Source organism: Callospermophilus lateralis, chromosome 12 (assembly GCF_048772815.1).
Source record: "Callospermophilus lateralis isolate mCalLat2 chromosome 12, mCalLat2.hap1, whole genome shotgun sequence".
NCBI classification, from domain to species: Eukaryota; Metazoa; Chordata; class Mammalia; order Rodentia; family Sciuridae; genus Callospermophilus; species Callospermophilus lateralis.
In genome coordinates this window covers 76170447-76197153 of record NC_135316.1, presented here as the reverse complement: position 1 = coordinate 76197153, position 26707 = coordinate 76170447, and the positions used below count along the sequence as shown (strand labels likewise).

The following is a 26707-nucleotide window of genomic DNA, read 5'->3' as shown; positions in this document are numbered from 1 at the left end:
AGACGGCTCATTCCTCAGGGGACTCAAGAAGTTGGCTGGCGGATCCACACAAACGGTTTTCCTCTCCACGGAGGAGGACATGAAAGTAGGGACACGGGGAGTGAAGAGTGTAAATACAATTTCTCTGGAGAAAAGCAGCGAAGGTGCAAACAGATAGACAGAAAAGGAGAAAAGATGCTGACCACACGACACATGCTGAGGTGAGGAAAATGTGGAAACTACTTTATAATGACCAATGCACCCTGAACAGGGAGACGATTCCCTTATTTCTCCAACACACAAAGCAACAAGTAAAATGGAGGGTTGGAAAACATAAAAACTAAACACTCCACACAGATTTTTCAGTATACTCAAAACAATGTAGCACAGCCAGACTGTATAAACCATTTGTTAAAAAAATATCTTCTTTTATATCATATGAACAAGTTGGACTGAGTGTCCTTCTGCTAGTTCCCACTGACTGCAGGGAGGGTGCAGATTCACCTCAGGTCTTCAGCTTCTCTTACTTCTCGCACGTAGCTTTAGTGCTTCAGTAGCCATGTGGATGAGAACAACCATTTCTTTAGTAAATACTACATCTTTCTGATTCCTGGGAGAGTCATCAAGACACTACTGGGGTCATATCCCACAACTGGGAAAAGAAAAAGTAGAAAATGAATTAAATCAAATTGGGTTGAGGATGAACAGTCCTTATAATTGAAGCCAAGAGAGTATTTTTTCATTTAACAAGATTCTACACCTGTAATCCCAGTGGCTTGGGAGGCTGAGGCAGGAGGATTGAAAGTTCAAAGCCAGCCTCAGCAACAGTCAGTCTAAGCACCTCAGTGAGACTCTATCTCTAAATAAAATACAAAATAGGGCTGAGGATGTGGCTCAGTGGTTGAGTTCAATCCCCGGTACCAAAAAAAAAAAAAAAAACATAAAGAGAAGAATCTACATACTCCAGTAGAATGATTTATAAAGCTCAAAACCATGACAAGGGCAGCTTGAAATTCTGACCCAGGTGTGGAGAATAAAGGCAGATCAGAGCCAGTTAAGGGTGACGGGAACAAATTACACACCAAGCCTGGGCTGTGTTCTTTCCATATGTCTCTGCCAATCTTCCAAAGAACTCTATAAGATTCAAAAATAAAGGAATCGAGGCTCCCAGAATTTGCTTTAAACTTGTTCCAAGTCACAAAGGGGGCTTCAAACAGGGTAGTTTAACTACATCATCTCACTGCTGCCCTTAAGAATAGGACAGAAATGACACAAAGGCCCCCTTCTGTTTATGCTTCTGCTGTGACACTGAATCCATGTGGTCTACCGCAGTCCTCAGAGAGGCCCTGGATGAATGTGCCTGGATTAATTGATTTCACTGGGAAAAGACGTGATTACCTGCTGGCTTATTCCTGTCCTGCCTTTCAGTGCTCCGTGCACTCCCACCTGCTCCCGGAAGCCTGCTCCAGCAGCTCTGCCTCCCTGATGGAACTTTCTTTTTTGGTACTGGGGATTGAACTTGGGGGCACTCAACCATTGAGTGTATTTTATTTAGAGACAGGGTCTCACTGGGTTGCTTAGGCTGGCTTTGAACTCGTGATCCTACTGCCTCAGCCTCCTGAGCAGCTGAGATTACAGGTATGTGCCACCGTGCCTGGCTGATGGAACTTGTCTGTGTGAATCTTCTGACTGCTGTATGTGTGACCTACTATTTGTCTTTTAAAGAGTATGTCCCAAGTAGATTATCTGTTCCATGCACATCCATAAATGTACTAGGCTCTCAAAAATGCTCAGTGCCAAGGATAACCTTGCGAGCCCAGCCTCACATGTTATGGGCTCCTGTGTATTCGCATAAGGCCTCAAATGGAAAGCTTAAGATGGTGTCTTACCTTAATGACTTTGTCGGTTCCAGAAGTCAGTAACCATCCCCTGGTTGCATCAAAATGCACATGCACAATATTATGTTTACTGTCATGGAAGGTAGCTGTGGGTGCACGTCTAGAAAGACCAAGGAGAGGATAAAAGGTGGGATCTAGGAATTACAGAGATCAAGGTGACATTGTGCTCTAATTTTTAGACTAATGGCTAAAACTGCTTCACTATTAGAATCACTTCCCAGATCTGCCTTTATTCTCTGGTGATCTCTTATAAGATTTTAACAAAATAATAAGGCAAAATGATCCCTATTCTCCAAAATGAGAGATGAAACCTCCACACATGTTGCTCTGATGATCTGAAAATCTCTACCTGCACCTTTTGAGAAATCTTTTAACAACCACAGTGCTTTTTGCTAAGTTTGCACTCAGAAGGAAGGGCTTGCAGGTTAAGTGGCCCATTAAAAAAAAAAAGCGGCCTAATTGTTAAAATACCTAAGATACTACTGTCATTCTATTTGAAGTCCATCAATTTCTCTTTCTTTGTTCATTGGTGTAACTGCTGACTTAAGTTTTTCTCTTTCTAAACCTTTAACAGGTGAAACAAAGTAGAAACAAACATTATTTATTTTGTGTTTTTTCTTCTCTCTCTCTCTCTCTTTGGTATTGGGGATTGAACCCAGGGGTGCTTATGAGCTACACCTCTAGTCTCCCCTTTTTTTCTAATTCATTTTTTATTTTGAGACAGGGTCTCCCTAAGTTGCTGAGGCCAGTCTCAAACTTACAATCCTCCTGCCTCAGTCTCCAGTGAGTGCCACCATGCCCAGATGTTTTGTATTTTTAGTCTATGCTTTTTTTGTTGTTTTGAAAGAAGGCTTATCAAGTATCCCTAGAGTGTTCTAGGGGTAGGGCAAGTGAGGCAGAAGCCACAGTGATTCCCTAGGAAGGGTCAGGGAGGGGAAAGTAGAGGGTCGCTCTCCAGTCATGTTTTAAGGGGTGCCACAGTGGGCTCCCTGAAGACAGTTTTCTTCTTCTTTGTCTTTGTCTTTATAAAAAGAATTTAAATGGACCACCTGAAGTCTCTTGCAGCATTTTATTCAATAAGAACTCTTACTGGAGCTGAGAATGTAGCTCATTTGGTAGTGTTTGTCTCCCATGCACAAGGTCCTGGGTTCAATCCCCAGCACCCCCCCACCACACACAACCATGACGAGTGGAAAATAACCAATGAGTATAAATGCTTACTTACAAAAGGACATCTTAATTTTTTTTGATATAAGTATGCAAAGAATACTTCAAGTAATTTTATTGTACTAAATAAAAGGTGCTGGGAGGATTGGGAAGAAAAGTCTCCTAGGAGATTGGTCCTCCAGTAAATTACCAACAGGGAAACCTGTTCCAGATCATTCTGTTTGCATCTGGGGACAATTTTCAATTAGCTAACATGAAAGAGACAATGCAGATTTGCCTCACCTTCCAAAGCACACCTGAAACCCTAGGATACTGGGCAGGACTGAGAGGCAGCCAGCTGAGTAGTAAGCAACTGGGAGTATTTGCCTTTTAGGTAAAGCAGTTTAGCTCTTCCTAGAAATTGAGACCTTCTAGAGCCCGAAGCTGATTCAAATCCTGTAAAGACGGCAGCTCAGGCTATAAAGCAAATCCTGGGCCCCTGCACCCCTCGGCAATTCTCAAGTAAATGAGCAGGCAGAAGGATTTGTGTGGAGAGCATCTACTTTAAATGCACTTTTCCCTGAGATTAAGAAGTGTACACAGATGAATTCTTCAAGCCTATTCTCTCTTCATTTATCTCTCAAGATAACAAAAATCTCTTGAGGGAGGAGGGAGGGAAAAGGAGGGTCCTGGGGAATAAGATTGATCAAGTTGTGTCGTGTGCATGTATGAATATGACATGATGAATCACACTGTTACAATTATAATGTGCCAGTAAAAGACAAAAATCTCTTTGCCATGGTCTACACTCTAAACTGGCAGGAACAAGGGCCTCAGGAGTCATGGCTGGAGTGCTGAGCGCTGCTCTCAGACAGGATTCTTTCCTCCACCTACAGAGTCCTGCAGACCCCTGGAACTTACTCTTCATCGGTGATGGCTTCATGGCAGCTATCACAGACTCTCACTTCAAACTCGAAGCCCATCAGGGGAATGGAGGAGCGCTTGGAGCTGCACTTGCCGCAGACAGCTTTCCCGCATTTGCGGCAATGATGCTGCAGGAGGGACAGAAAACAAGCGGCTGTGACTCAGTGCCACTCTCCTGGCATACTCACATGTGAGTGACCATACTCAGGTGAAGATGTCCAGCAAGAGTGCCCCAGACCCTAGCAGGAGCACACCAAGTGTCTTCTCTTTTCAGGCTGTGTTCTGAAAGAGGACCGCTGGGAAACACCCCAGATAGTGCCACCTCCCCTCTCCTCCTTTCCCTGCACTCTACCCTGTGCTAGTACCACTGCTGTGAGCCACAGAGGCCAGGGGCTCTGGGGTTGGGTGCCATCTCCTGAGATCATGCCTGGATGAAGGAGGATGTGGATGAGAACTGATTCAAACTGTTGTCTGTAACTATGGCCACGGTCAACGTAGGTGACCTAACATCTGATTTCTCTAGGGAAGACCAAACTGAACTATGTAATCTGATTGAAAACTATATTATGAGCAGATCTAAATAACTAAAACCAAATCAGGAGGAGGGAAAGCAAAATAATTAAGAAGAAATAAATACCACTTGTCTAAATTAATGGTTTGGAACCAATGTGAGCTAAGCATGATACCTCTGATTTTAAGATGTATTTCAATAGATGCCATTAGAATTCTAAAACTGTACCCCTCAACTACGTTCTAGACGAAATCACTACACAAAACAGAATCAAGTCGGAATGAACAACAGTAGAGAAGGCACGTACATTAACGTAAAGTCACAAGGCAATTCCAGAATAATAACTTACCTCTACCACACTCCTACCCAGGGTGCTACTTCTTCTAAGATTACAAGGTTAAGTTATTTCCACACAATTGTATTTTGATGAAGAATCCAAATCACTTTACCTGTCTTAGGCCAATTTTCTTACTGTCCCACATTTGTTTGAAGTTCCAGAAGAAAGGCTGATCACACTTTTGGCAGGAATCGCTGTCCAGCCACTCAGGTGTCTTATCAAATAAAGCACACAACAGGTCACAGTGAGAAATGGTGTGGACAATGGAACCAGTGACACTGATGAAACTTTTGGAATCAGGATGTGTTTATCAAAAACAGAGGGTGATTTCTTAACCATTCAAAAAGTACTGACTGGAACGCCACTTATGTGTCAGGCCCAGGGGATGGGATGGGAGATTGTGGCAAATAAAACAATCTCTATTGTCTTGGAGCTTATGATTTCCAGAGAAGAGTGGTCATGAAATATCATTACTAATAACTATTCAATAACTCTAAATAAGAGGGCCTGAGGAGAAGCAGAGCGCCATGGTGGAGGTGTGACAGGGGGTTCAGACCCAGGCTGAGGTCTCTGACAAATGCTAGAAAGCTGAGACCCAAGGCTGGGTGGGAGGAGGCTGGGAAAAGGGACTGGGACATGTCAGGAGGCTGGAGGGCAGATGGGGGAACAAGGGATGAGAGCACAGGGCTCAGCCCGGGCCATATCACACAGGCACTTGGCAGCCATGCTGAAGATTTAGGACTAAATTTCCTGTTCTCTGAATGGATGCAGTTACATTTACTCCAATCACATACAATGATGTCTAACTGAACATCACACATACATATGGTCCCCCACGTCGGATGACACAGAACCTGACTCCAGCACATATTCAGGGAAGCTACTTGTCCATTGTCTACTCGTGGCAGGGCGCAGTGGGGTTTCAGGCTCTGCTCCTTGGCTCACAGGTCACACGATATTCTAGCTTTGTTCACTATCTCTCATTCCTGTCATAACTTTTCTAAATTATGCCAGACAGGTTCTAAAAGTGAGTTTTACTTAAAGCTATTCTTTAGCAATCTTTATAGATTATGCAAATGGTAACTACATTTGCTTCCAGAGTCCATGTCCAACTCTCCAGATTTTATTACTTGGCAGAGGAAATCATCTCTTTCCATATAGCACAGACCCCAAAGAACCTTGAAAATATATCCAACCCAGGATTTCCCAACAGTGAATTCCAGGGAACATCCTACTCTCCGGAAACTCACTTTTTATAAAAGAGGCCTTAGAGCAAACAAGTTTGAGAAATGTCAAAAACAGCAGCTCACTCCTCTAGACATTCACAATAGACAGGAGCATGGTCAAGCTCTGAAGTCCATTCAGGGTCGATGTGACCCTTTTCTGAGGAATATCTGCTACGGATCAGATGTTAGGATTTAGCTGCTTCTACTTTTCATGCAGAAAAAAACCTAAAACTACAGTTTTCCCTCCCAGTGGCTCAGGAGGCTGAGGCAGGAGGAACATGAGTTCAAAGCTAGCCTCAGCAACTTAGCAAGACCTTAAGCAACTTAGAGAGACTCTGTCTCTAAATAAAATATAAAAAAGTCTGTGGATGTAGCTTAGAGGTTAAGCATGCCAGGATTCATACCCCAGTACAAAACAAAACAAACAAACAAACAAAAAATCCAACAACCTAGTTTGCCCCAAAATCAAAAGAGGACATTTTAAAGTACTTTACTTTTGTTCTTTATTTTATTGAACCAAAGAAAAAGAGTAAACCTTGATTTGCTTTGTAATTTTCATGACCAAGTCTATTTAAAAACAGATTTAATACAATAACACAAAGTTTTAGCTAAAGGCATCTTACCCCTAAAAGACTGATTATGTGATTTTTTTTTTTCAGAACATATGATGCGGAAGAATCAGGAAAATTTTAAAAAAAGAAGCAAAGACTTATTTGTGACACAAAACGACTAATGCTTATAGTTTATAATCAGACTTGGGTTAATCAGGAACTTCTAGGGCCCTGAAAAAACTGAATTAGCAACTCATTTCACATAGTAAAAAACACACTAACATGCTTCTTAGAGAATTGAGGGGGCAGCACTAATGTCTGTTTATGGAACATTCTCAAATATCACTTTCTTACCACTAAGAATTATGTAGTAGAAACAAATATTTAAAGACAGGGAAAATGTCCAATATATAATGAACTGAAACCCCCCAGGTATTAAGTACTATACATATACCAAAGTTAACAGAATAAAAGAAGATATTTATGAAGTTTGTAACTAACAAAGAATTCCTTCTAATATCTATGATATACAAAGAACCCTTGCAAATCAATAAGAAAATGACAAGGAACAGTTGAAAAGCTGGCAGAAGATGCAAGAGATATGACCATGCAATTCATAGCCAGGGTGGTCTGAATCGCTAAAATATACAAAGAGGAAATCAAATTTACTATTAGGAAGAGATGCAAATAAAAACAAGACATTCATTTATCCCTGTCTCCAATAGGGCAAAACCAGAAATGTGGTAACAATAACTATTGGTGAGGTTGTGGAGTATCAGGGAGAGATTCCTCACACTGTTCTTCTCTCCACTAGAAACATATGTGGGTACAGTTGTTTGGTTATTATTTAGCAAAAATCAAGAATATGCCTGGATTGATCCCACACAGGTCGGTGAGGGGACATGTATCAGAAGTCATCTGGAGCTGTGTGTAGTACCAGAGAGTTTTTATCTATCTATGTGCCCTTTGGGGAACAGAGAGGTAAAATTTGACTGATATATATTATGAGAACCTATACAGAGGCACCTCAAGATACACAGAGCTCCAAAAACATTTTGGGGGAATAGTTGGAAACAGCAGACTTGTAGTGTAGTTATCATTTATGAAAACTTGAACACATACACACACATGCATACTTATTTGGGACACATATCAAATGTGGGTGCCGAGGAGGAAGGAAGTGGAGTAATGATCTGGAAAGGGGAAAAATAAATCAACATGTATATCAGCATTCTAATTTTTGTTAAAAAATTTTGTACACATGTACATACAGAGAAAAATGTAAGGAAATATAATGTTTTGCCATTTATAGGTAGTGGTATTATAAGTACTTGACCTGGCTTCTACTTGTTAATAAGCATCTTAACTTTCCTATGTATAACATGTAGTATATATAAAACATACTTTTCAAATGATAAATGTAGCAATTAGGGAAATGTAAATCAAAACTACTGTGAGATTTCACTGTATGGCAATTATCAAGAATACAAATAAGGGGCTTCGGTTGTGGCTCAGCAGTAGAGCGCTCGCCTCACACATGCGAGATCCTGGGTTCAATCCTCAGCACCATATAAAAATAAACAAATAAAATAAAAGTACTGTGTCCAACCAGCACAAAAAAATATTAAAAAAAAAAGAATACAGATAATACGAAGTGTTGGGAGGACGTGAGGGAAAAGTCACACTCACTCATAACTTGTTTGGGACTGCAAATTAGTACAAACACTCTGGAAAGCAGTATGGAGATTTCTCAGAAAACTAGGAATGGAACCACCATATGACCCAACTATCCCATTCCTTGGTATATATCCATAAAATCAGCATACTATGGTAATACAGTCATCTCAATGTTTATAGCAGTGCAATTCACAATAGTCAAGTTATGGAATCAGCCCAGGTAGCCATCAACAGATGAGTGGATAAAGAAAATATCTCTCTCTCACACACACACACACACACACACACACACACACACACACACAATGGGGCACTGCTCAGCTAGAAAGAATGAAATTATGGTATTTGCTGATAAATGGATGAAACTAGAGAACATCATGCTAAGTGAAATAAGCCAGATCCAGAAAAATCAACAGTCAAATATTTTCTCTGTTATGCAGAAGCTAGTTCAAAATAAGGGAGGGGGGAGAGAAGAAGGGAGAGGGAGGGTGGAAGGGAAAGGGAGAGGGAGTGGGAGGGAGGGAGAGAGAGAGAGAGAGAGAGAACAGGAGAGGGGAGGGGAAGGGAGACGGGAGGAGAGGAAAGTTAAGGTGTGGGGGAAGATCTGTGGAGTAGAAGAAGGGGACTAAGGATGAGGAAGGAGGAACAGGATGAAGGAAGAACAGTGAGGAATCTGGCCTAACTTTCCAACATACATATATGAATATACCACAGTGAATCTCACCATCAAGTATATCCAAGAAACACTAAGTGAAAAAAAATTATAAGTAAATAGTAGAAAGATCAGTAGAGGGAAGGGAATAGGGAGAGGGAGAAGGAAGGCAAAGTGGGGTGGGTACTGGAGCCTGAATTACAGCAAATTATAATCCATGCTTTTATGTCAAAATGAATCCAAATGTTATATGTAAAAAATAAAATGATGAACGTTTACAAAAATGGGTTTATTAACTGTATAGACAAACACAGGTTAAACATGTGGAATGCTGACCTGATCTGCATCCGGCCACTCAAGATCCTCCATCATCTGCCCCTAGCCATTCTCTCATCTCTGACTACTGCCCACCTGCTCATGAGCACTAACGCACCACACACCTCTTCTCACGTCACCTTTTCCTTACTCTGGACTTTTTTTTTTAGCCTGCAAAGCCCATGAAACTCCTGGTTAGAACACGGCCAGTCCTACTAATATTTTAGCATCATGTCCTTCCGTAAATCCTTCCCTGATAACCTTGGCCAATTACATTAATGCTCCTTCTGAATACCCAGCACTGATGTTCTTCCTACACTGACTATAATTTCATGATTTATACAATTTAATAGCATTCTGAAACTTTCTGAAAATCTGTTGGCACCTCGGGTTAGGGACTGTTTCAGCATAGTGTTAGGCCTCCCAAGGAGAGCCCCCCATAGTCTTTTCTATAGCCAGCAGGCAGCTCCCCAGATAATGAATTACAAACACTATCTCTGGAGATTTAGGTTTATGAAATATGACACTTGAAAAAGATGGATGGAACCATTTCCACTGCTTATTTAGAACTTCAACTTATTGTACAAGATTTTAAATCCATCAACAAGTATCCAGTGCTCATATATCTGCATGTCAAGAGGCATAACTTAAGCCAGATGGTTCAAAGAATTGCCTATCAACTACCTGGTTTCACCTCTGGAAACGACCTTTGGGTCTCTGTTCATAAAGGATGGAGGCTACCTGCATTGAGAGAAAAGAACCTACCATTCTCCCTTCCCCTGGTTCGGTCAGTTAGGCCTGGAAAGAAGCCAGGCCAGATGAGGCATGACCATCTTTCACCTAAGGCAGACTATCATGCACAACCCAAGTTGGGACGCACACAGGGGAGCCTGGTTAGCACGACCAGCACTCATGGTAACAATTCTCTGGCTTTTTATGGATGGTGCCAAGTGCTTTTCAAAAGCAATATTCTACAATTCCCCACTTCCTAACAGTAATGATCATTTTAATTAGTTACTAATAGAACTCCTGTGGATTTATGGTTTGAGCAAATAAAGCTTTAATCTTCTTAAGCATTTAATTACTAGCATTTGAAGGGCATTACATTGTGGGTAAAAAAAAAAGCCCTCTTGAAACAAGACTGGGGTAAGGGCATGGAAATAATTTGGAAAATTGCTTTTGTCTTTTTAAAGTGTTTCTTTTCTACCTAATTCTTACATCCTGCAAGAAATAAGTTCAAAGACTGCACTATCGAAGGGAAAGTCTACCTAGACTCATTCTAGGGTACTGGGAAGATGGTTAACTTCAAAGTACTTGTCAAAGGGGATTCAGTAAACATACTAGTTAAGAAGCTCAAAGATTAAAAGCAAAACTCATTTAAGAAAAGAGTACTGATAAAATTTAAATATGTGCTTAAAAAAGACAAAGTATATGTAACTGGGGAATTGTTTAGAACATGACTCAAAAAGAAGCACCAAATAAATTATTTCTAGCATTTCTCTTAATACCAAATTAAAGGTCCTTACTTCTTAACCACTGTTTCCTTCAATGACAGAAAGCACATGAGCTCTCGGTGTCCCTGGGGCATTTTATGTTGGGACTAATCACCAAATATTAGATGATTCTTTTTCTCACCTGTATTTTTGCTGTGATGGTGTAACAGACTTAAAGTCTAAACAGCTTAGTCTCAATGAAAATTCTCATGAAATCTCTAATCATATTAATGTAACATGCCAGTTCGTAAGGAGCAGGGAAAAAAAAGAGCTCCTTTTACAACATAATTTAAAATTCTCTAACATGTCTTATTACATGGTTTAATTATAAAGTATCAAGAAATAAGGAGGGAGGTAGAGTTTGACCTCAGGGTCAAACCCGGCCTACTGGGACACTTACCTCCTGCCTCTCCACATCCATGTTCCAGACGACTATGCCACCGTCACCACCACATGAGATGAGCTGTCGTGTGTGCTGTGCATAGGAGAGAGCCTGGACTTTGTCACTGTGAAAAAAACCAAGAGTTGGTCACAGTTTAGGAGAGCAAATGATGGATCTAATGACTGAAACCCCAGTAAAATCAGCCAATGTGTGTCCACACTCCCAAGCCCCACGTGTAGACCTTAGAAACCTGATGGAATTTTCAACATGCTGTCAGTGAGAAGCATATCCAATATGTAAAATAAGTCTAAATGCTGCTTTCACCTGCTCAGGACCCAGAAGGAGGTAGTTACTGTCAGTTACCAACACTTAAAGGAAAAAGCTGATCAAAGACGAATGGATGTAATAGCTTACTGGTTCCTCTCCTCTTTATTAAAATCCACATGTTCATTTTATGATTTTACCTTTGAAAAACTTACCCTTTAAGAACTTTGGAGGTCAGCCTAGAGATATCCACAGGCTTTAGCTGACTGAGTTGGGTAGCTGCACAGCCACTCTTTTTGGCTCCCAGAATAAATCCAAAGCAGTAATAGACTTGAATTTCACTGACTCTGTCTCTAGTTTTTATTCGTTTTGTTTTATTTTTCCTTATCATTTGTGCATGGCTGACAAGTTATTCCCTCTCAGTGGTAAAAATAGAAGAGAATTCAGTTTTATGGCTTGATAATCTAGTGATTGCTAGCAATGGATTAAAGAGATCTATCCTCTGTTGGATGAAAGAGAGAACAGGGTTATCTGGTCTTGGACATTTTGTTTGTATGTTTGTCTATTGCTTTCCTTTCCTTTTTTTTTTCGGTGCCAGGGGTTGAACTCAGGAGTATTTAACCACTGAGCCACATCCCCAGTCCTTTTTATGTTTTATTTTGAGACAGGGTCTCACTAAGTTGCTTAGGGCCTTGCTAACTTGCTGAGGCTGGCTTTGAATTTATGCTCCTCCTGCCTCAGCCTCCCAAGTCACCGGGATTACAGGCACATGCCACCATGTCTGGCTTGTTTGTCTATTCTGAGCTCAAATCAACTAAGAAATGTGTGTTCATTGGAAAGGAGAACAGTTCTTTAACATTCAGCCTGGTGATATAAAGATAATGCTATATCACGTGGTTGTGTGTCCATGAGCTTTGCTAGGCTGCACAGTTGTCAACTGTCTATTCCCATTCTCCTCCCAATTTTTTTGTATAAAATAGAAGTGAGTTGTTTTGGTAATTTTTATAATTGGAATAAGTGATCAAGATTATGCTGGATGCAATAGTGAAAAAAGAAATAGAAGTGTGAATGTATCCTTTTTTTTTTTTTTTTTGAGACAAGGTCTCACTATTATTACCCAGGCTAGCTTTGAGTTTAGCATCCCCCTGAATCATCATACCTTGTATGAATAATTTTGTCTTAAATCAGTGGTTCTCAAATTTTTTGGTATGAGAATCCCCTTTAGACTCTTGGAACTTATTTCAGGACATCAAAGAGCTTCAATAAATCATAACTACCAAAATTTACTGTATTTTAAATAAAGACTGAGCAATTTAAAGATACTGATTCATTTGAAAATTGCATTAATGAATCCATTTCTTTTAACTTTACATGTATTTTGTGAAAAACACTTTGAGAAAAAAATTTTTTGCTGAGAAAAATGTCATTTTAATGTTTTTGCAAATATTTCTAATGTCTGGCTTAATGGAGAGAGATGGATGTTCACATTTTTGTGCATTTATAATGATATCATTCATCATGTAGCCTATGAAAAACTCTGCTGTATACTTTTGAGAGAATAGGATGTTCAAAGGCAATCCTAAAGTGTCAATCTGTTCCAGAATATGAAAGGGAAACATGGAGAAAACAACTTGGAAAGAGAATTTTATTTGCTTTGGTTTATAATATCTGAGTCTGAAAAAAAGGCTAGAAAAAGCATTTCTCTTGGTTTTGATGACTTGCTTCCTTGGTTAACTGATTAATACCTTTGACTCGAATGAAAAGGCAAATTCTTTACCTTTTGTGGAATCTGTCGAGCTAGAAGAGATTCTGTGTCTCACCAGAATTATTTCTAGTGCTTTATGTTGACGATTAACGTCCTTGATATTTTTTAGAAGGGAAAGGGAAGACAAAGGACCCTTACCGGTGAAAAGGGCTCAATTTAAAAAACAAAAAAATGTGTTACTTTCAATGTCAATTTTAAAATATTTTATTGATCTTCAATTGTGCTATTGTTCTAACTAAGTATTTAAGAGTCCTCTGGCTAATCTTTGGCTTTGTTTTTTTAGTCTGAACCCTCTATTTTGAAGAAATAAAGTATTTAGGGTATGCTATATGCCTAAAATTCTTTATGAGACAGAGAGATCCTGGACAACCATGAAGATTTGTTCCTTCACCTTATTAAAAAAAAAAAAGAGAGATGCTATATGTAAATGTATTTGATGTGTCACTATTTTAAGAGTTGGAGGTGGGAGTGTAGCCCAGTGGTATCTACCTTTCTGGCATGCACCAGGCCCTGGACTCTCTCTCTAGCACCACAGAAACAGAATACATGGAAGGAGTTTTCAGTCCTTCCTAGGTTAAGTCAGTATTAGTAAAATATTATTAATATAAATATTTCAGAAATTTTATGTTTGTGGGAAGATCCTGGAGATTTGCCAATGCCCTCATTGTCTCTAATATGGTTTTTATCCTACAGGTACATACTGCTCAAAATTCTTGGGAAATAGTTACATACGATATTCTAGTACAAAATTTTATTCTTTCCTATTCTGATGTTATTGGTCACAGTGACATATTAACCATCAAGTCACTAATCTACAGATAACTTTTGTATTACTGTGATACTTGCATGAGATTCTGACGTAAGCATGGACCAGAGTTTGTGGCAAAGACAACCTCTTTTCATGGAAAAGGACAGAATGTACCAGGTATTTTAACATATCAACATTTCAAATAATACTCTTGGGCACATACCACTGAGCTGACATTGCTTAGACAATTTTTAAGCTATGCCAATGAACTGAGTCAGGGTTTCTGGACTTTCGTTTGGATGCAGATGATTTCATCAATGAGGACTGCTAAGCCAAGAACCAGCAGAATAAGAATTAATTACAGTTCATTCACAGGACTGAAGGAACAGAAGAGGGAAATTTTATTGTGGATATTTGTCTGGAATACTATTGATATTGTTTTAATGTTCTATTAACTGGATATATGAGGATGTCTTTTTTCCTCTTATGTTTTTTGTGGGGGGTGGGGTGGGGTGGGCAGGTACCAGGGATTGAACTCAGGGGCACTCAACCACCAAGCCACATCTCCAGTCCTATTTTGTATTTTATTTACAGACAGGGTCTCACTAAGTTGCTTAGTGCCTCACTTTTGCTGAGGCTGGCTTTGAACTCTTGATCCTCCTGCCTCAGCCTTGTGAACTGCTGGGATTACAGGCATGTACCACCATGCCCAGCAGTTACTTTTAAAAAAAATATTTTTAGTTGTAGTTGGATACAATACCTTTATTTAATTTATTTTTATGTGGTAATAAGGATCAAACCCAGTGCCTCACACGTGCTGGGCAAACACTCTACCACTGAGCCACAACCCCAACCCCAACCCCTCTCTTATTTTTTAAGTCATCTCTAACCTCAATTTAGTAAACTCTTTTTTATAGTTGAAATTAAAATATTAAAAAAAATGTTATCTAATTCTCATCAATTACCCAGAATTCAAAATTGTTACTGAGTCTCCTTAATTCTCATGGCACTATAGTTACCTGCATCAGTCTACTGAGAATCTAGCCCCAAGATAAAAATGGGGAAACCAATTGTATGACTAAACCCTTTGCTGGAGTGTCATATTTTATTTTATTTATTTATTTTTTTATTGGTTATTCAAAACATTACAAAGATTGCAGAATCACATCGGTTACACATCCACATTTTTACATAATACCATATTAGTAACTGTTGTATTCTGCTACCTTTCCTATCCTCTACTATCCCCCCTCCCTCCCCTCCCATCTTCTCTCTCTACCCCATCTACTGTAATTCATTTCTCTCCTTATTTTTTTCCCATTTCCCTCACAACCTCTTATATGTAATTTTGTATAACAATGAGGGTCTCCTTCCATTTCCATGAAATTTCCCTTTTCTCTCTCTTTCCCTCCCACCTCATGACTCTGTTTAATGTTAATCTTTTCCTCCTGCTCTTCCTCCCTGCTTTGTTCTTAGTTGCTCTCATTATATCAAAGAAGACATTTGGCATTTGTTTTTTAGGGATTGGCTAGCTTCACTTAGCATAATCTGCTCTAATGCCATCCATTTCCCTGCAAATTCCATGATTTTGTCATTTCTTAGTGCTGCGTAGTACTCCATTGTGTATAAATGCCACAATCAAATCAGAGACTATGCGTCTGATAGAAGAAAAGGTTGGCTCTGATCTACATATTGTGGGGTCGGGCTCCAAATTCCTCAATAGGACACCCATAGCACAAGAGTTAATAACAAGAATCAACAAATGGGACTTACTTAAACTAAAAAGTTTTTTTCTCAGCAAAAGAAACAATAAGAGAGGTAAACAGGTAGCCTACATCATGGGAACAAATTTTTACTCCTCACACTTCAGATAGAGCCCTAATATCCAGAGTATACAAAGAACTAAAAAAAAAATGTGGAGTGTCATATTTTAGAATGACGGTCACTGAATCAGAGATGACCCTCCACTTCAGGAATCCATGGAGCTAAGGCCTACAAAGCCCTCCTAGGAAAACAGGCATGGTAACGTGGTTGGCTGGTCCTGGCTGTCTAGGCAGTAAGGAAGGTGCCAGACCGGGAGCTCAGCAAATATGGGAAACTTTCAAGAATTCTACCCAAACATTAAGAACCATAGGTGAAATACAGTAGACTATTTTTCAAGGCTTGATTTCCTAGCCTTGGGAGAGCAAATAACATAGGCTCTGAAAAGTTCAGTCCTTGATCCCTTGTAACAAAGTCCAGGAGAAAGCTAATTTTGCAGGCATTAACAGCTGTGGAATACCATGTGGCTCTAGATATGCAAAGCAAGCCCAATAAAGCCTATATGATTGATTAACACTGCACCAATGTAAATAATCAGACCAAACCTATGAAGCCAGCCTCTTTGTGTGTGTGATCAAAACTAATCTTTGCAATTATTATGATCACAGGGCAGGAGGAAGAAATGACTGTTAAGAGACAGTGAAAGACTTGAAATGGGTCAAAAGAGATCATTAGGTAACTTTCCAATGGAATATTAGGTGTTTAGCACACCTTTCTGGGTTATCTGATTCTATAAGGGTTTCAGTACTTTTAACTGGGTTATTTTATAACTCTGTGTTATAGAAAACTGACATTACTGCAAATAAATCTTATCCAGTGAAGACACTATTATCCCTGGGCCCCAGCCTACCCATGAAGAAGCCAGCTGGGCATCTACTTACAAATGCACCCCAAAATGCACCACTGCCTGTGTATGTGTCTCTCTTTGGATATTTACCTTTGGCTAGCTGTGACATCTTACGGGTTCTCTTATTAATTAACTGCTACTATAAAATCTTTGACATGCATTCATTTTTTTCTAAAAGTCAATTATTTTCTCACTCTTTCTTGGTTATTATTTCACACTTTTAAAAGTATGGAGTGCCACCCTTCTGACATTCAAAGGGCAAGAAGGAAAATCTACCTAGTTAACAGGCTGTGATTTGAACTGCATTTCATTTGTTAAGGCACCCTCACACACATCAGCGATCTTGTCAAACCAAAATGCTCTGCAGAAGGAACTGCTTTGCCACACATAGCTGGCAGCGACATTCAGCAACAAATACATAATTTATGGGACCCTGGGATTGTTAATATTCCAACACAGAAGTGTGGAACACAGTGATGAATACTGGATTCCAAGCTTTATAATAAAGCTACTCAGGGTTGTCATGATGTATGAATTCAAAATGTAACCACCTCACAGTCAAAAACTAGGTGAGGGAATGTCCCTCCAGGTTCAGAGAATGAAAAGATACCCTCTTCTATTTTCATGTTTCATATGACATCACTGCAGCATTTACACTAGAAAGCCATTTCAAAACTGGTTATTATTTTGTGGATGAGTGTGTTCCAGGTACTGCACTGCAAATGCTCTCACTGTGCACAAAAACCCACTTCTCAAAGCACCAGGATCTGCCCTCTATAAACACTACACTTAGTAGGATAGCCTCATTTCTGTTCCTACCAATCCTAAGGTCAACATATGTCTGACTGGGTCCATCTGAATCATTTGAGACCAGTGCAAAATGAAAACACAAGGCCCCTTGTTAAACATTTATTGCTAATACAAGCAGGTGACAACGAAGCTTTAAACCAAGCATGGGGCCCTTCCAAGAAGGGGGCCTGTGGGACTGCACAGATCACACACTCATGCGCACCCTGCATCTGATGCTTGAGGGGAAAGCACAGAGAAGCCTTTATCCTCCTTACAGAAACAGACACAGTCTGCCCAAAGGTTGCTTCAGAGGTTGCCCAGGAGGGTTTGTGGGGACTTCGATGTACAGCATCTTTCATCTCTGTGATGAAAGTCTACATGATTTAGTTAAAAGTTCAATTAGTTATGCATCTGCCACCAGAGATCTCTCTTTCTCCTATATTCATAAGTCACCCAAACTTCCAAGGAATAAAGGAAGGTTCGTGAACAAAGAATATACATGAGATCTTCCAGATAATGTTCCCTATGGTCATCCCATGTCAAATGGATCTGCCTCCACAGCAATCCTTGGGCCATAGCCAAACTGATTGGGAACTCTGGGACCCCTGGTGAGCACTGGCAACATTCTGTAGTTTACTGGTGAGAGTGGAAATTCAGAAAAGATACTGCCTCTCTGTCCTTCTGCATCTGTCTCTTGAACCCACTGTATTTTAACTCATGTTGATCTGTTTTGGAAAATGTCCTAACTCTGAGAACTCAGAGACGTTCTTCATCTCCTGAGATCCAAATCAAGAGTGACTTCTTCACACCTCACCTGATGCACCCTCTTTCTAGTAAAACTGACAAACTGTCCCACACTACCCTTTTTCCTCCTCCTAGCACAGCTCCGTAAAGGCGGGATTGCTTCCTTACTCACTGTCGTGTCCTAAGTGCCTAATACAAAGTCCAGCCCACAGCTGGAACTCACAAACACTTGTTGAATGAATTGTGAATAGAAGGATTAGATGCGCGTGGCAATATTTCCATAGGATATGCTACAAACAGAGATATAACATTTATGTCCAAAAGTGTGATTTTTTGACTTAAAAATTTGCTAACAAAAATAATTGTAACAATAGAATACTACTCAGTCATAAAGTGAAATGAAATTATGGCATTTGCCAATACATGGATGGAAACGAAGACTAGCATGCTAAGTGAAATAAGCCATTCCAAAAAAACCCCAAAAAACCCTGAAGTCTAAATGTTCTCTCTGATATGTGGATGCTAAGTCACATTAAGGGGGGTAGTAGGAAAGAACAGAAGTATTTTGGAATAGGCAAAGGGGAATGAAGCGAAGGGAAGGGGAATGGGAATAGGAAAGAGTAGAATGAATCATACATTATTTTCCTATGTGCATGTATGAATACATGACCGATATAATTCCACATCATATACAAGCAGAAGAATGGGAAGCTATACTCCATATGTATTATATGTCAAAACACATTCTACTCCTGGGTGCAGTGGTGCACACCTATAATTCCAGCAGCTCGGGAGACTGAAGCAAAAGGATCAGAAGGAGTTCAAAGCTAGCCTCAGCAAGGCACTAAACAACTCAGTGAGACCCTGTCTCTAAATAAAATATGAAATACGGCTGGGGATGTGGCTCAGTGGTCAAGGATCCCTGAGTTCAATCCCCAGTATCCCGCCCCCACCCCCAGCCAAATACATGCTACTGTCATGCATAACTAATAAAAACATTTTTTTTTTTTGGTACCAGGAATTGAACTCAGGGACACTCGACCACTGTACCACATCCCTAACCATGTTTTATATTTTATTTGGAGACAGGGTCTCACTGAGTTGCTTAGTGCCTCGCTTTTTGCTGAGGCTGGCTTTGAAATCCTCCTTCCTCAGCCTTCTAAGCTGCTGGGATTACAGGTATGTGCCACTGTGCTTGGCAAGAACAAATTTTTAAGAAAAGAATAATTGTAACAACTACCATTTATTAAGACTTTACTCCTGGGCTGATTATTTAACACATATTACATCATTCTATTTTTAGATAATTTTGTGAGGGGTTTTCTTCTAATTTATTTTAGGGATAAGGAAATGGAGGATGAGAGAGGTGATGTGCCTTGCTTCAGGCTACATGGCTGCTAGCAGAAGACCTGGCTTAAATACGGACTGATTTGGCCCCAGGCCTGCACACTAAAGAAACACACTAGACAGTCCCACTTTATGACATGTCTACCCTCTATGAAAACTACTATCCAATTTTTATTCTAATATGCATTTAGCTAGATAATTAGAAATATCAACATCTCTTCTCCTCTGCCTATTAGTTTCCTAATCCTACATTGAGAAATACTCCTAAATCCCAGAGAGTTGCAAGGAGAGAAAGCTGACACACACATTGATCCCTGTCTGCCTTCCCTGCCCCAAACTCAAGAAGAATTGCAAGAGTTCTACTCCTTTCATAATGTTAAGTGCAATACTTGATATAAGAGAATAAGCACAAATCATCCCAATGCATATTTATTTACAAGCTGCTCATTTCTTTACCAAAAGGTTTGCAGACACTCATAACAAAAGTCTTAAAAGAGACAAACCAAGAGCTGGAATTTTAGAAAGAGGAAGCAAACACATAGGCCACGGGTGCTGAGTCGTGGCTGTGACCAAGATTCATGCAACCTGTAGGTTCCAGTCTTGGTGGAAGGTCCCAAGATAAGGCACTGCACGGTCTTTATCAGTGATTTAAAGAAAATTATATTAAATTTCCAAAAAGTCTTAGGCCCAAAACTATACTATTAGAAAAATCACAGTCACAAAGTTGGTCATGAAATGACAGGTCGTATATAGGAATAAAACATGATTTTAAAAAAGACAAGTACCATTATTAGATAATGCACAGCACAGCAGAGTTTGGGTCATGCTTCTCTAATATCCGTACAACTGGTGGCTGATGGCAGAAAAATGTAATCGGCCCCTGGAACCAAAGCCTTTTTTTTTGTGCTTTTCCTCTCACATCACCAGCATAACATACAACCACATTTCACTTGCACAGGGAATAAAAATGCCAAAACTCTTCAGATGCAGATAATACTGTGTAAAAGTATACTTTCTTAGCTTTCTCCCCTCAGACTTAGAAACATTTTCACTGTCATCAATCAATGTATTTAATGCTAAAAGTTTCTGTTTTGATGGGATTTTTAAACAGCAAATCAAATCAGAGTCCTTACTTAACAACAGTCATGTTCTGAGAATCGCAAGTGATTTTATTGACACATGAGGATCATGGAGAACACGTACACTAACCTAGATGGTGTCGCCTGCTACACACCTAGGGTATATGGTGGAGCCTTCTGCTCTTAGGTGACAAACCTGTGCCACCACCTGTTATAATAATGAACACTGCAGGCACTTCTAACAACAGTATTTGTGCATCCGAGCATATCTAAATGTACAAAAGAAACAGAAAAGTACTAGGCCAAAGGAATTTTTCATCTCCATTATAATCCCACAGGACTACCATGGTGTAGGAGACGTCCCTATGTAGCACATGACTAGTTCTAACCATGGATCTGTTGCTGCAGCACAGGAACAGGAGACCAGTGAAGCTGCCCCTCAATACAATAGTGGCCATTTCCATGCCAAGAGAAGGCTGATCCCCTGCTCTCCCCATTTCCCACCAGTATGTCCCTGATCTAGAACTCTGACCATGAATGCCCCTGGGGAAAGGAAGGAAAATTAAGATTGGAAGAGAGGAAGGGGCAGCCTTGGGTCCCAAGCAGAAAAGAAACAGAAAACATCCACAGGCGCAGCAGAGACCACTTGTTGGCCAACGTTTACTGTTGCAGCCCTGGTGCCCCATGGCACTGGAGCCACAGAAGTAGGGTAGCTCTGGGTCTGAGAGAAGTAAGGCTTGGTGCGCTATCTTAAAAATAACACTGGCCTCTCTTTTTGGATGATTATAAGATTAAATTGAGGGGTTTTCAGGTTTTGAGAGATCTTTGACAAAACATAGGTGCTATTCAAATATAAGAATCACCGAAAGCCACTCCAGTGGCCCATTTTCAAGGGAAGGAATGGCTGCTTAGAAAGGGCCAGGACTACTTGCCTGGTGCTCTTTTGACTGTTCCTTCAGTCTTTTGTGAATCTCAACTATTATTTCTAGCAGCCCAAGTAGGCCCCATCCCCACCTGGCAGTCAGACCCAGAGTGACACTGAGTGATCAGAGGAAGTTCATTTCTCCAGCTCCCTGACACTAAGGCAATCCCTTGAAGGCTAAGATTTGCTGACAAAGAGCCTCAGAGATCTCACTGTATTTACTGCTAGGCTTCAATTAAATAAGGCCCCAGGCTTATTTAATTTTTGCTGCCATTTTTCCTGTTTAAAGTCAGTTCTGGCGTGGTGGTATATCCCTGTAATCCCAGTGACTTAGGAGGCAGAGGCAGGAGGATGGCAAGTTTGAGACCAGCCTCAGCAATGTAATGGTACCTGTCTCAAAAAAGTGTTGCTGGGGAGGTGGCTCAGTAGTTGAACAACTGACCCTGGGTTCAATCCTTGGTACCAAAATAATAATAATGACATTAATGCTAGTTCTGTGTGGTGGCTCCCCATCCAAAGAGTAGGCTTGCCTGCCTACCAATCTAAGGTCTAAGGGTACAATCCTATCAAAATGAACTCCAAATAGATTCTATTTTCTCAAATGAAAAGTCTGTACACCTTAGAAGCTGGAGGGCCTATCTCCAGCTAGGTTTTATTTTTCTAGGACTGAGAAATTGTATCTAAACCTTATATCTCCTTTCTAAACAAACTGTTAAGCTTCCCACAGCCACAGTTTAGTGCAGGTCAAGGGCTTTCTGCATACAGCAGTGCTGATGTTCAGCAATGCAAGGTTTAATTTCTTAGGGCTGAAATGGTGCAAGACTGTACACTTGCTCTTTATGGAGTAAAAAGAAAAAAAACTAGTTAGGAGCTAAAGTGAATGAGTCCAACAAATGTTACTGATCTTCATTCAAAACTTGCATTTTATTTCTCTGAGAGAAGCTGACTTGGCAGGAATTATCTGGCAATTTAGATAATAACTGAATGTTATTAAAATGGAAGATCAGTAACATTTGACTTTTCTCTTTCTCTATTTTACATGGATGATGTGAATTCCTTCTATATGACCTGGATGTCTGTCCCCTTGTTAGGGAGATAAATATAAGGGAACAATTGCTTTAATGAGTTGATGAGGCCTATGTAGCCCCACACACCAGGAGAGACTCACACAGCTGGTGTGTCTCGAAGGAGGGAAAAAAGAGCTAAGCTCTAAACCTGACATAACTGTGCATGGGCCCTTCAAAACTTAGTTGGTTATTACCCAATAGTCCCAAATCATAGCTTTAACACTTAGGAGAATATTTGGGAAATAGTGTTTCTAGGCAGATATACAGGAAAGGCTAATGCTTCCTAAAACCAGTTAGCTCATAGGAACATTACTGATGTTTATTAACAATTGCTTAGGGTCACTTTTATTATCATTTTGAAAACGTCACAAGTAAAACACAATTCACAGTAGCTCTGCAGTTGTACACAGATCTATCTTTTCTGCAAAAAGATTGGGCTTTACCCCCAGGATAGTAGCAGCAGATGGTGGGCAGCTCTGAACATGGTCTGAGAGTCACAGCAGAGAGTTGCCTAGGTGGCTTGTCACAAAACAGGTTCCCACAGCCCCAGACCAGCAACCAGAATCTTAGCTTGGAATCTACTTTTTTAACAAATTCCTCAATGATTCTTCGTACAAAGCCAAGTGTGAGATCAGCTCCAAGGAAACAAGGCTTCTCTGCTCTCTCCAGAGCCTGTGAAAGCCCAACCCTCAAGGAAGAAGGTCTGATAGGAATCAAGGCAAGCACTCAATAAATACTTGGTGAAGTACAAAATGTACTGTGTAAGGATATTATCTCTTCCTCAAGCTGCCAGGGAGCTTCAAGCCCCACATTTGAACTCAATTATGGAAATTTTGTAGGGCTTCCTGGCTTGTATTTTTAAGCTCTTTCCCCCCATCTTATTCAAATTTGTACTTTTGTATTCTCCCTGGTTCTAATTTTTACCTTTTATTTATTTGTTGCCATTATTTCATTTTATGGTTTCATAAGCACTCTCAAATCATGTGACATAAAACAGGGTATAAATATATAAAGACACTTTAGTACAGACATAAATCAAGGTGGCCATTACTATATTCTTTTTTTTAAAATATTTTTTTAGTTGTTGACAGACCTTTATTTATTTAGATGTGATGCTGAGAACTGAACCCAGTGCCTCGCACTTGCCAGGCAAGTGCACTACCACTGAGCCACAGCCACAGCCCCGTTACTATGTTCTTGACATGTTCCTTGTTACTCGAAGGTCCCCCACTGAGACTGGACCGTACTTCTCTGTCCCACCTTTCAGCCAGGAATATTTTTCCAGCAGACTTACTTGTGTCCTTGGAGCTCAATGGCTGTTCCTTTTCTCCCGCCGATGTCCCACATGATGACAGAGTGATCTGAACTGCCCGAGAATAATACCCGCTGAACTGGGTCCCAACAGAGAGCGGTCACCCCACCTGGGAGGACACACACAGATGGTATTACTCACAACATAATAATGTTACTCATCAACAAAATGGGAATGCAAAAGAGTTAGGATGCAGTGCAGTTCCCAGCATCTAATAAATGCTGTTCAAAGAACAAATGAGTAGATCCCAAAAGAGAAAAATTGGCTCCACGAGTAAAAATTCTACTCTTCCAGCCCCCGCCACTTCAAAAATTAATGTACCATAAAATCAATTACTATAAAGACCAAAGGGAAATGAAAAAAAGACAATTAATTGACCTTCAAAAACTAGACATAATTCTGAGAAGAATGGAAAATGTTGCACTATTTGGAAATATTAACCATATTTTCTTAACTGCTGCCTGCCTCCTACCCTGACAATAACAGATGAGAAGTAAATGGAGTTTAAAAATGCTCAATTAGATTTTTTAATTCTTTTTTTTTTAACATACAAAACTCTACATATTTATGGGGTGCAATGTGATGCTTCAATACAAGTATACATGGTGTAATGATCAAATCAGGGTTGTTAGCACTCTCATCTCCCCAAACATTTATCATTCCTTTGTGGTGGGAACGTTCAAAATCCTCTGTTCTAGCTGTATTGAGATAAACACTACCATGCTGTTAACCACGTTTCCCCTACAGTGCAAGAGAACACCAGAACTGATTCTTCCTTTCTACTTGCAACTCTGTACCCTTTGACCAACCTCTCCCACTCTTTCCTCTTACCCACCCCAGTCTCTGCTGGCCATTGTTCTTTTTCTTGTGGATGAGGTACTGAAAATTGAATCCAGAAGCATTCGACCTCTGGCTACATCACCAGTCCTTTTAAAAAAATCTGAATCAGGATCTTACCAACTGGCCTGGAACTTGGGATTTTCCTGCCTTAGCTACCTGAGTCACTGGGATTACAGGAATGGACCACCACACTGGTACGTGGCTGCTGTTTTATTCACTACTTCTATGAGATCAACTTTTTTAGATTCCACATGAGTGAAATTGTGGTACTTCTTTCTGTGTTTTGCTTATTTCACTTAACTCAATGTCCTCTGGGTCATCCATGTTGTTGACAAATTTCATCTCTTTTTATGGGAGAAGAGTATTCCATTGTGTATATGTACCACATTTTCTATATGATGAATACTTAGATGGTTTCCATTTCTTAGCTTAGATGGCTTCCATTTCTGTGAACAGTGTTGCAATAAACATGGGAATGCAGGTATCTTTTCAACTTACTGACTTCATTTCCTTTGAATACATACCAGTAACTAAACTGCTAGACCATAATGGTGGTTCTACTTTTAATTTTTTAAGGTACCTTTATCCTGTTTTCCAAAATGGCTGTGCAAATTTATATTCCTATCAACAGTGTGCAAAGGTCCCCTTTTCTCCACATCCTTGGGGACATTTGTTATTTTTGTCTTTTGGGTAATAGCCATTCTAACTGGAGTGAGGTGACATCTCATTGTGGTTCTGGTCTGCATTTCCCTGATGATCAGTGATATTGATTGTATATCTTCTTTTGAGAAATACCTATTATAGCTATTTAATCTTGAACATCAGATATAATAAGGCCACAATATCAAAACTTAAAATTACCTTTTCTTTTTGGGATTTGAATTTATAAATTCCTTCAAAATCACTTATATTATTTAGTGTCAATATCCTCAACTGTAAAATGGGGATAATGGTAATACTAAGACCACTACAACTATTCCTACTAATGATAATATCCTATTACCCACTTTGTAGGACTGTGGCAATAATCAGATCAATTACACAGGCCCACTCTATAAATTGTAGTATGCTGTATAGATGTTAGTTATGAGAATTATTCTGGTGGTGCAGCTACAAAATTCTATGACATATTTTCTTCTTTGGTAGTCCCCTTATAAATCAAACTCCTGTGTACTGAGAGCAGTAATGTTTTTCCATATAAGATGCTCACAGAGCCTATAAATACTTTTGAATGTCAAAAATACTTATTTTTTTAATGTTATTGAAAAATAATATATTCTGAGAAGGATGCAAAATAGTTTTTTATTTATTGGAATCTGACATTTTAAAAGTTTAGATTATCAAGTTGTTCTACTTTAAGTGCATGTTGGGAAGTTTCTCTCATAATTGTCTCAGATTTTTTTTTTTTTAAGACCAAAAGGAAAAACCCCACTATTCTGAATTATGCTTACTAGCTCCCTCCTATACCTGCACACCATTCTGCTTGTGAACACTCCTGATCCTGGAAGAATAACATCACTGCCCCTCGGGTATATGTGGTTAACCACCCCCTATAGCTCCCAGCCCACACCCCTTCCACCATCATCCACCCAATAATGGCAGTCAGCACAGTACTGGTGCAGACAGGCTCTGGCACTGACTCTTGAATGAATAAAGAAGCAGATGAATGAAAAAAACAAACAAACTTTTTCTTTCACTTCATGCAAGTCCTTGCCTAAATGCCTGCTCTCTAGAGACACCCTCCTTCACCTCACCACTCTTCTCCTTATTGTTTTTATTTTCCCTCAAATTGGTTGGTTGATTGTCTTTTGAGAAATACCTATTATAGACTATTTAATCTTAAACATCAGACATAATTAGGCCACAATATCAGAGCTTAACAATATAAGCTGTGGCTTGTTCACCAGAGTACACCCAGTTCCTAGAATTCTGCTTGGCTCACACAGGTATTCAATAAGCCTGCACAGATGCTCAAATGACTGACTGAAGGAGGAAGCATGTGAAGAAACACTCTTGGCCTTGTTCTCAGCAGATGAACACGCATATGATAGATGTTTCCTGGCTGACCAGC

General features: G+C 39.9%; 1 protein-coding gene across 2 annotated transcripts in view; it reads right to left on the bottom strand.

Annotated features, from left to right (window-relative positions):
• Nucleotides 1-201: 201 nt before the first annotated feature.
• Nucleotides 202-26707, bottom strand: part of Wdfy2 (WD repeat and FYVE domain containing 2) — a 148820-nt gene continuing 122314 nt past the window's right edge. For both annotated transcript variants that reach the window (XM_076871961.2, XM_076871963.2), the window contains 6 exons: nt 23779-23905; nt 11110-11215; nt 4908-5009; nt 3945-4075; nt 1869-1977; nt 202-631 (listed from right to left, as the gene is read on the bottom strand). In XM_076871961.2, coding sequence (XP_076728076.1) covers nt 602-631; nt 1869-1977; nt 3945-4075; nt 4908-5009; nt 11110-11215; nt 23779-23905 — 605 coding nt within the window. In that variant the 3' untranslated portion in view covers nt 202-601. The remainder of the gene's footprint in view (nt 632-1868; nt 1978-3944; nt 4076-4907; nt 5010-11109; nt 11216-23778; nt 23906-26707) is intronic.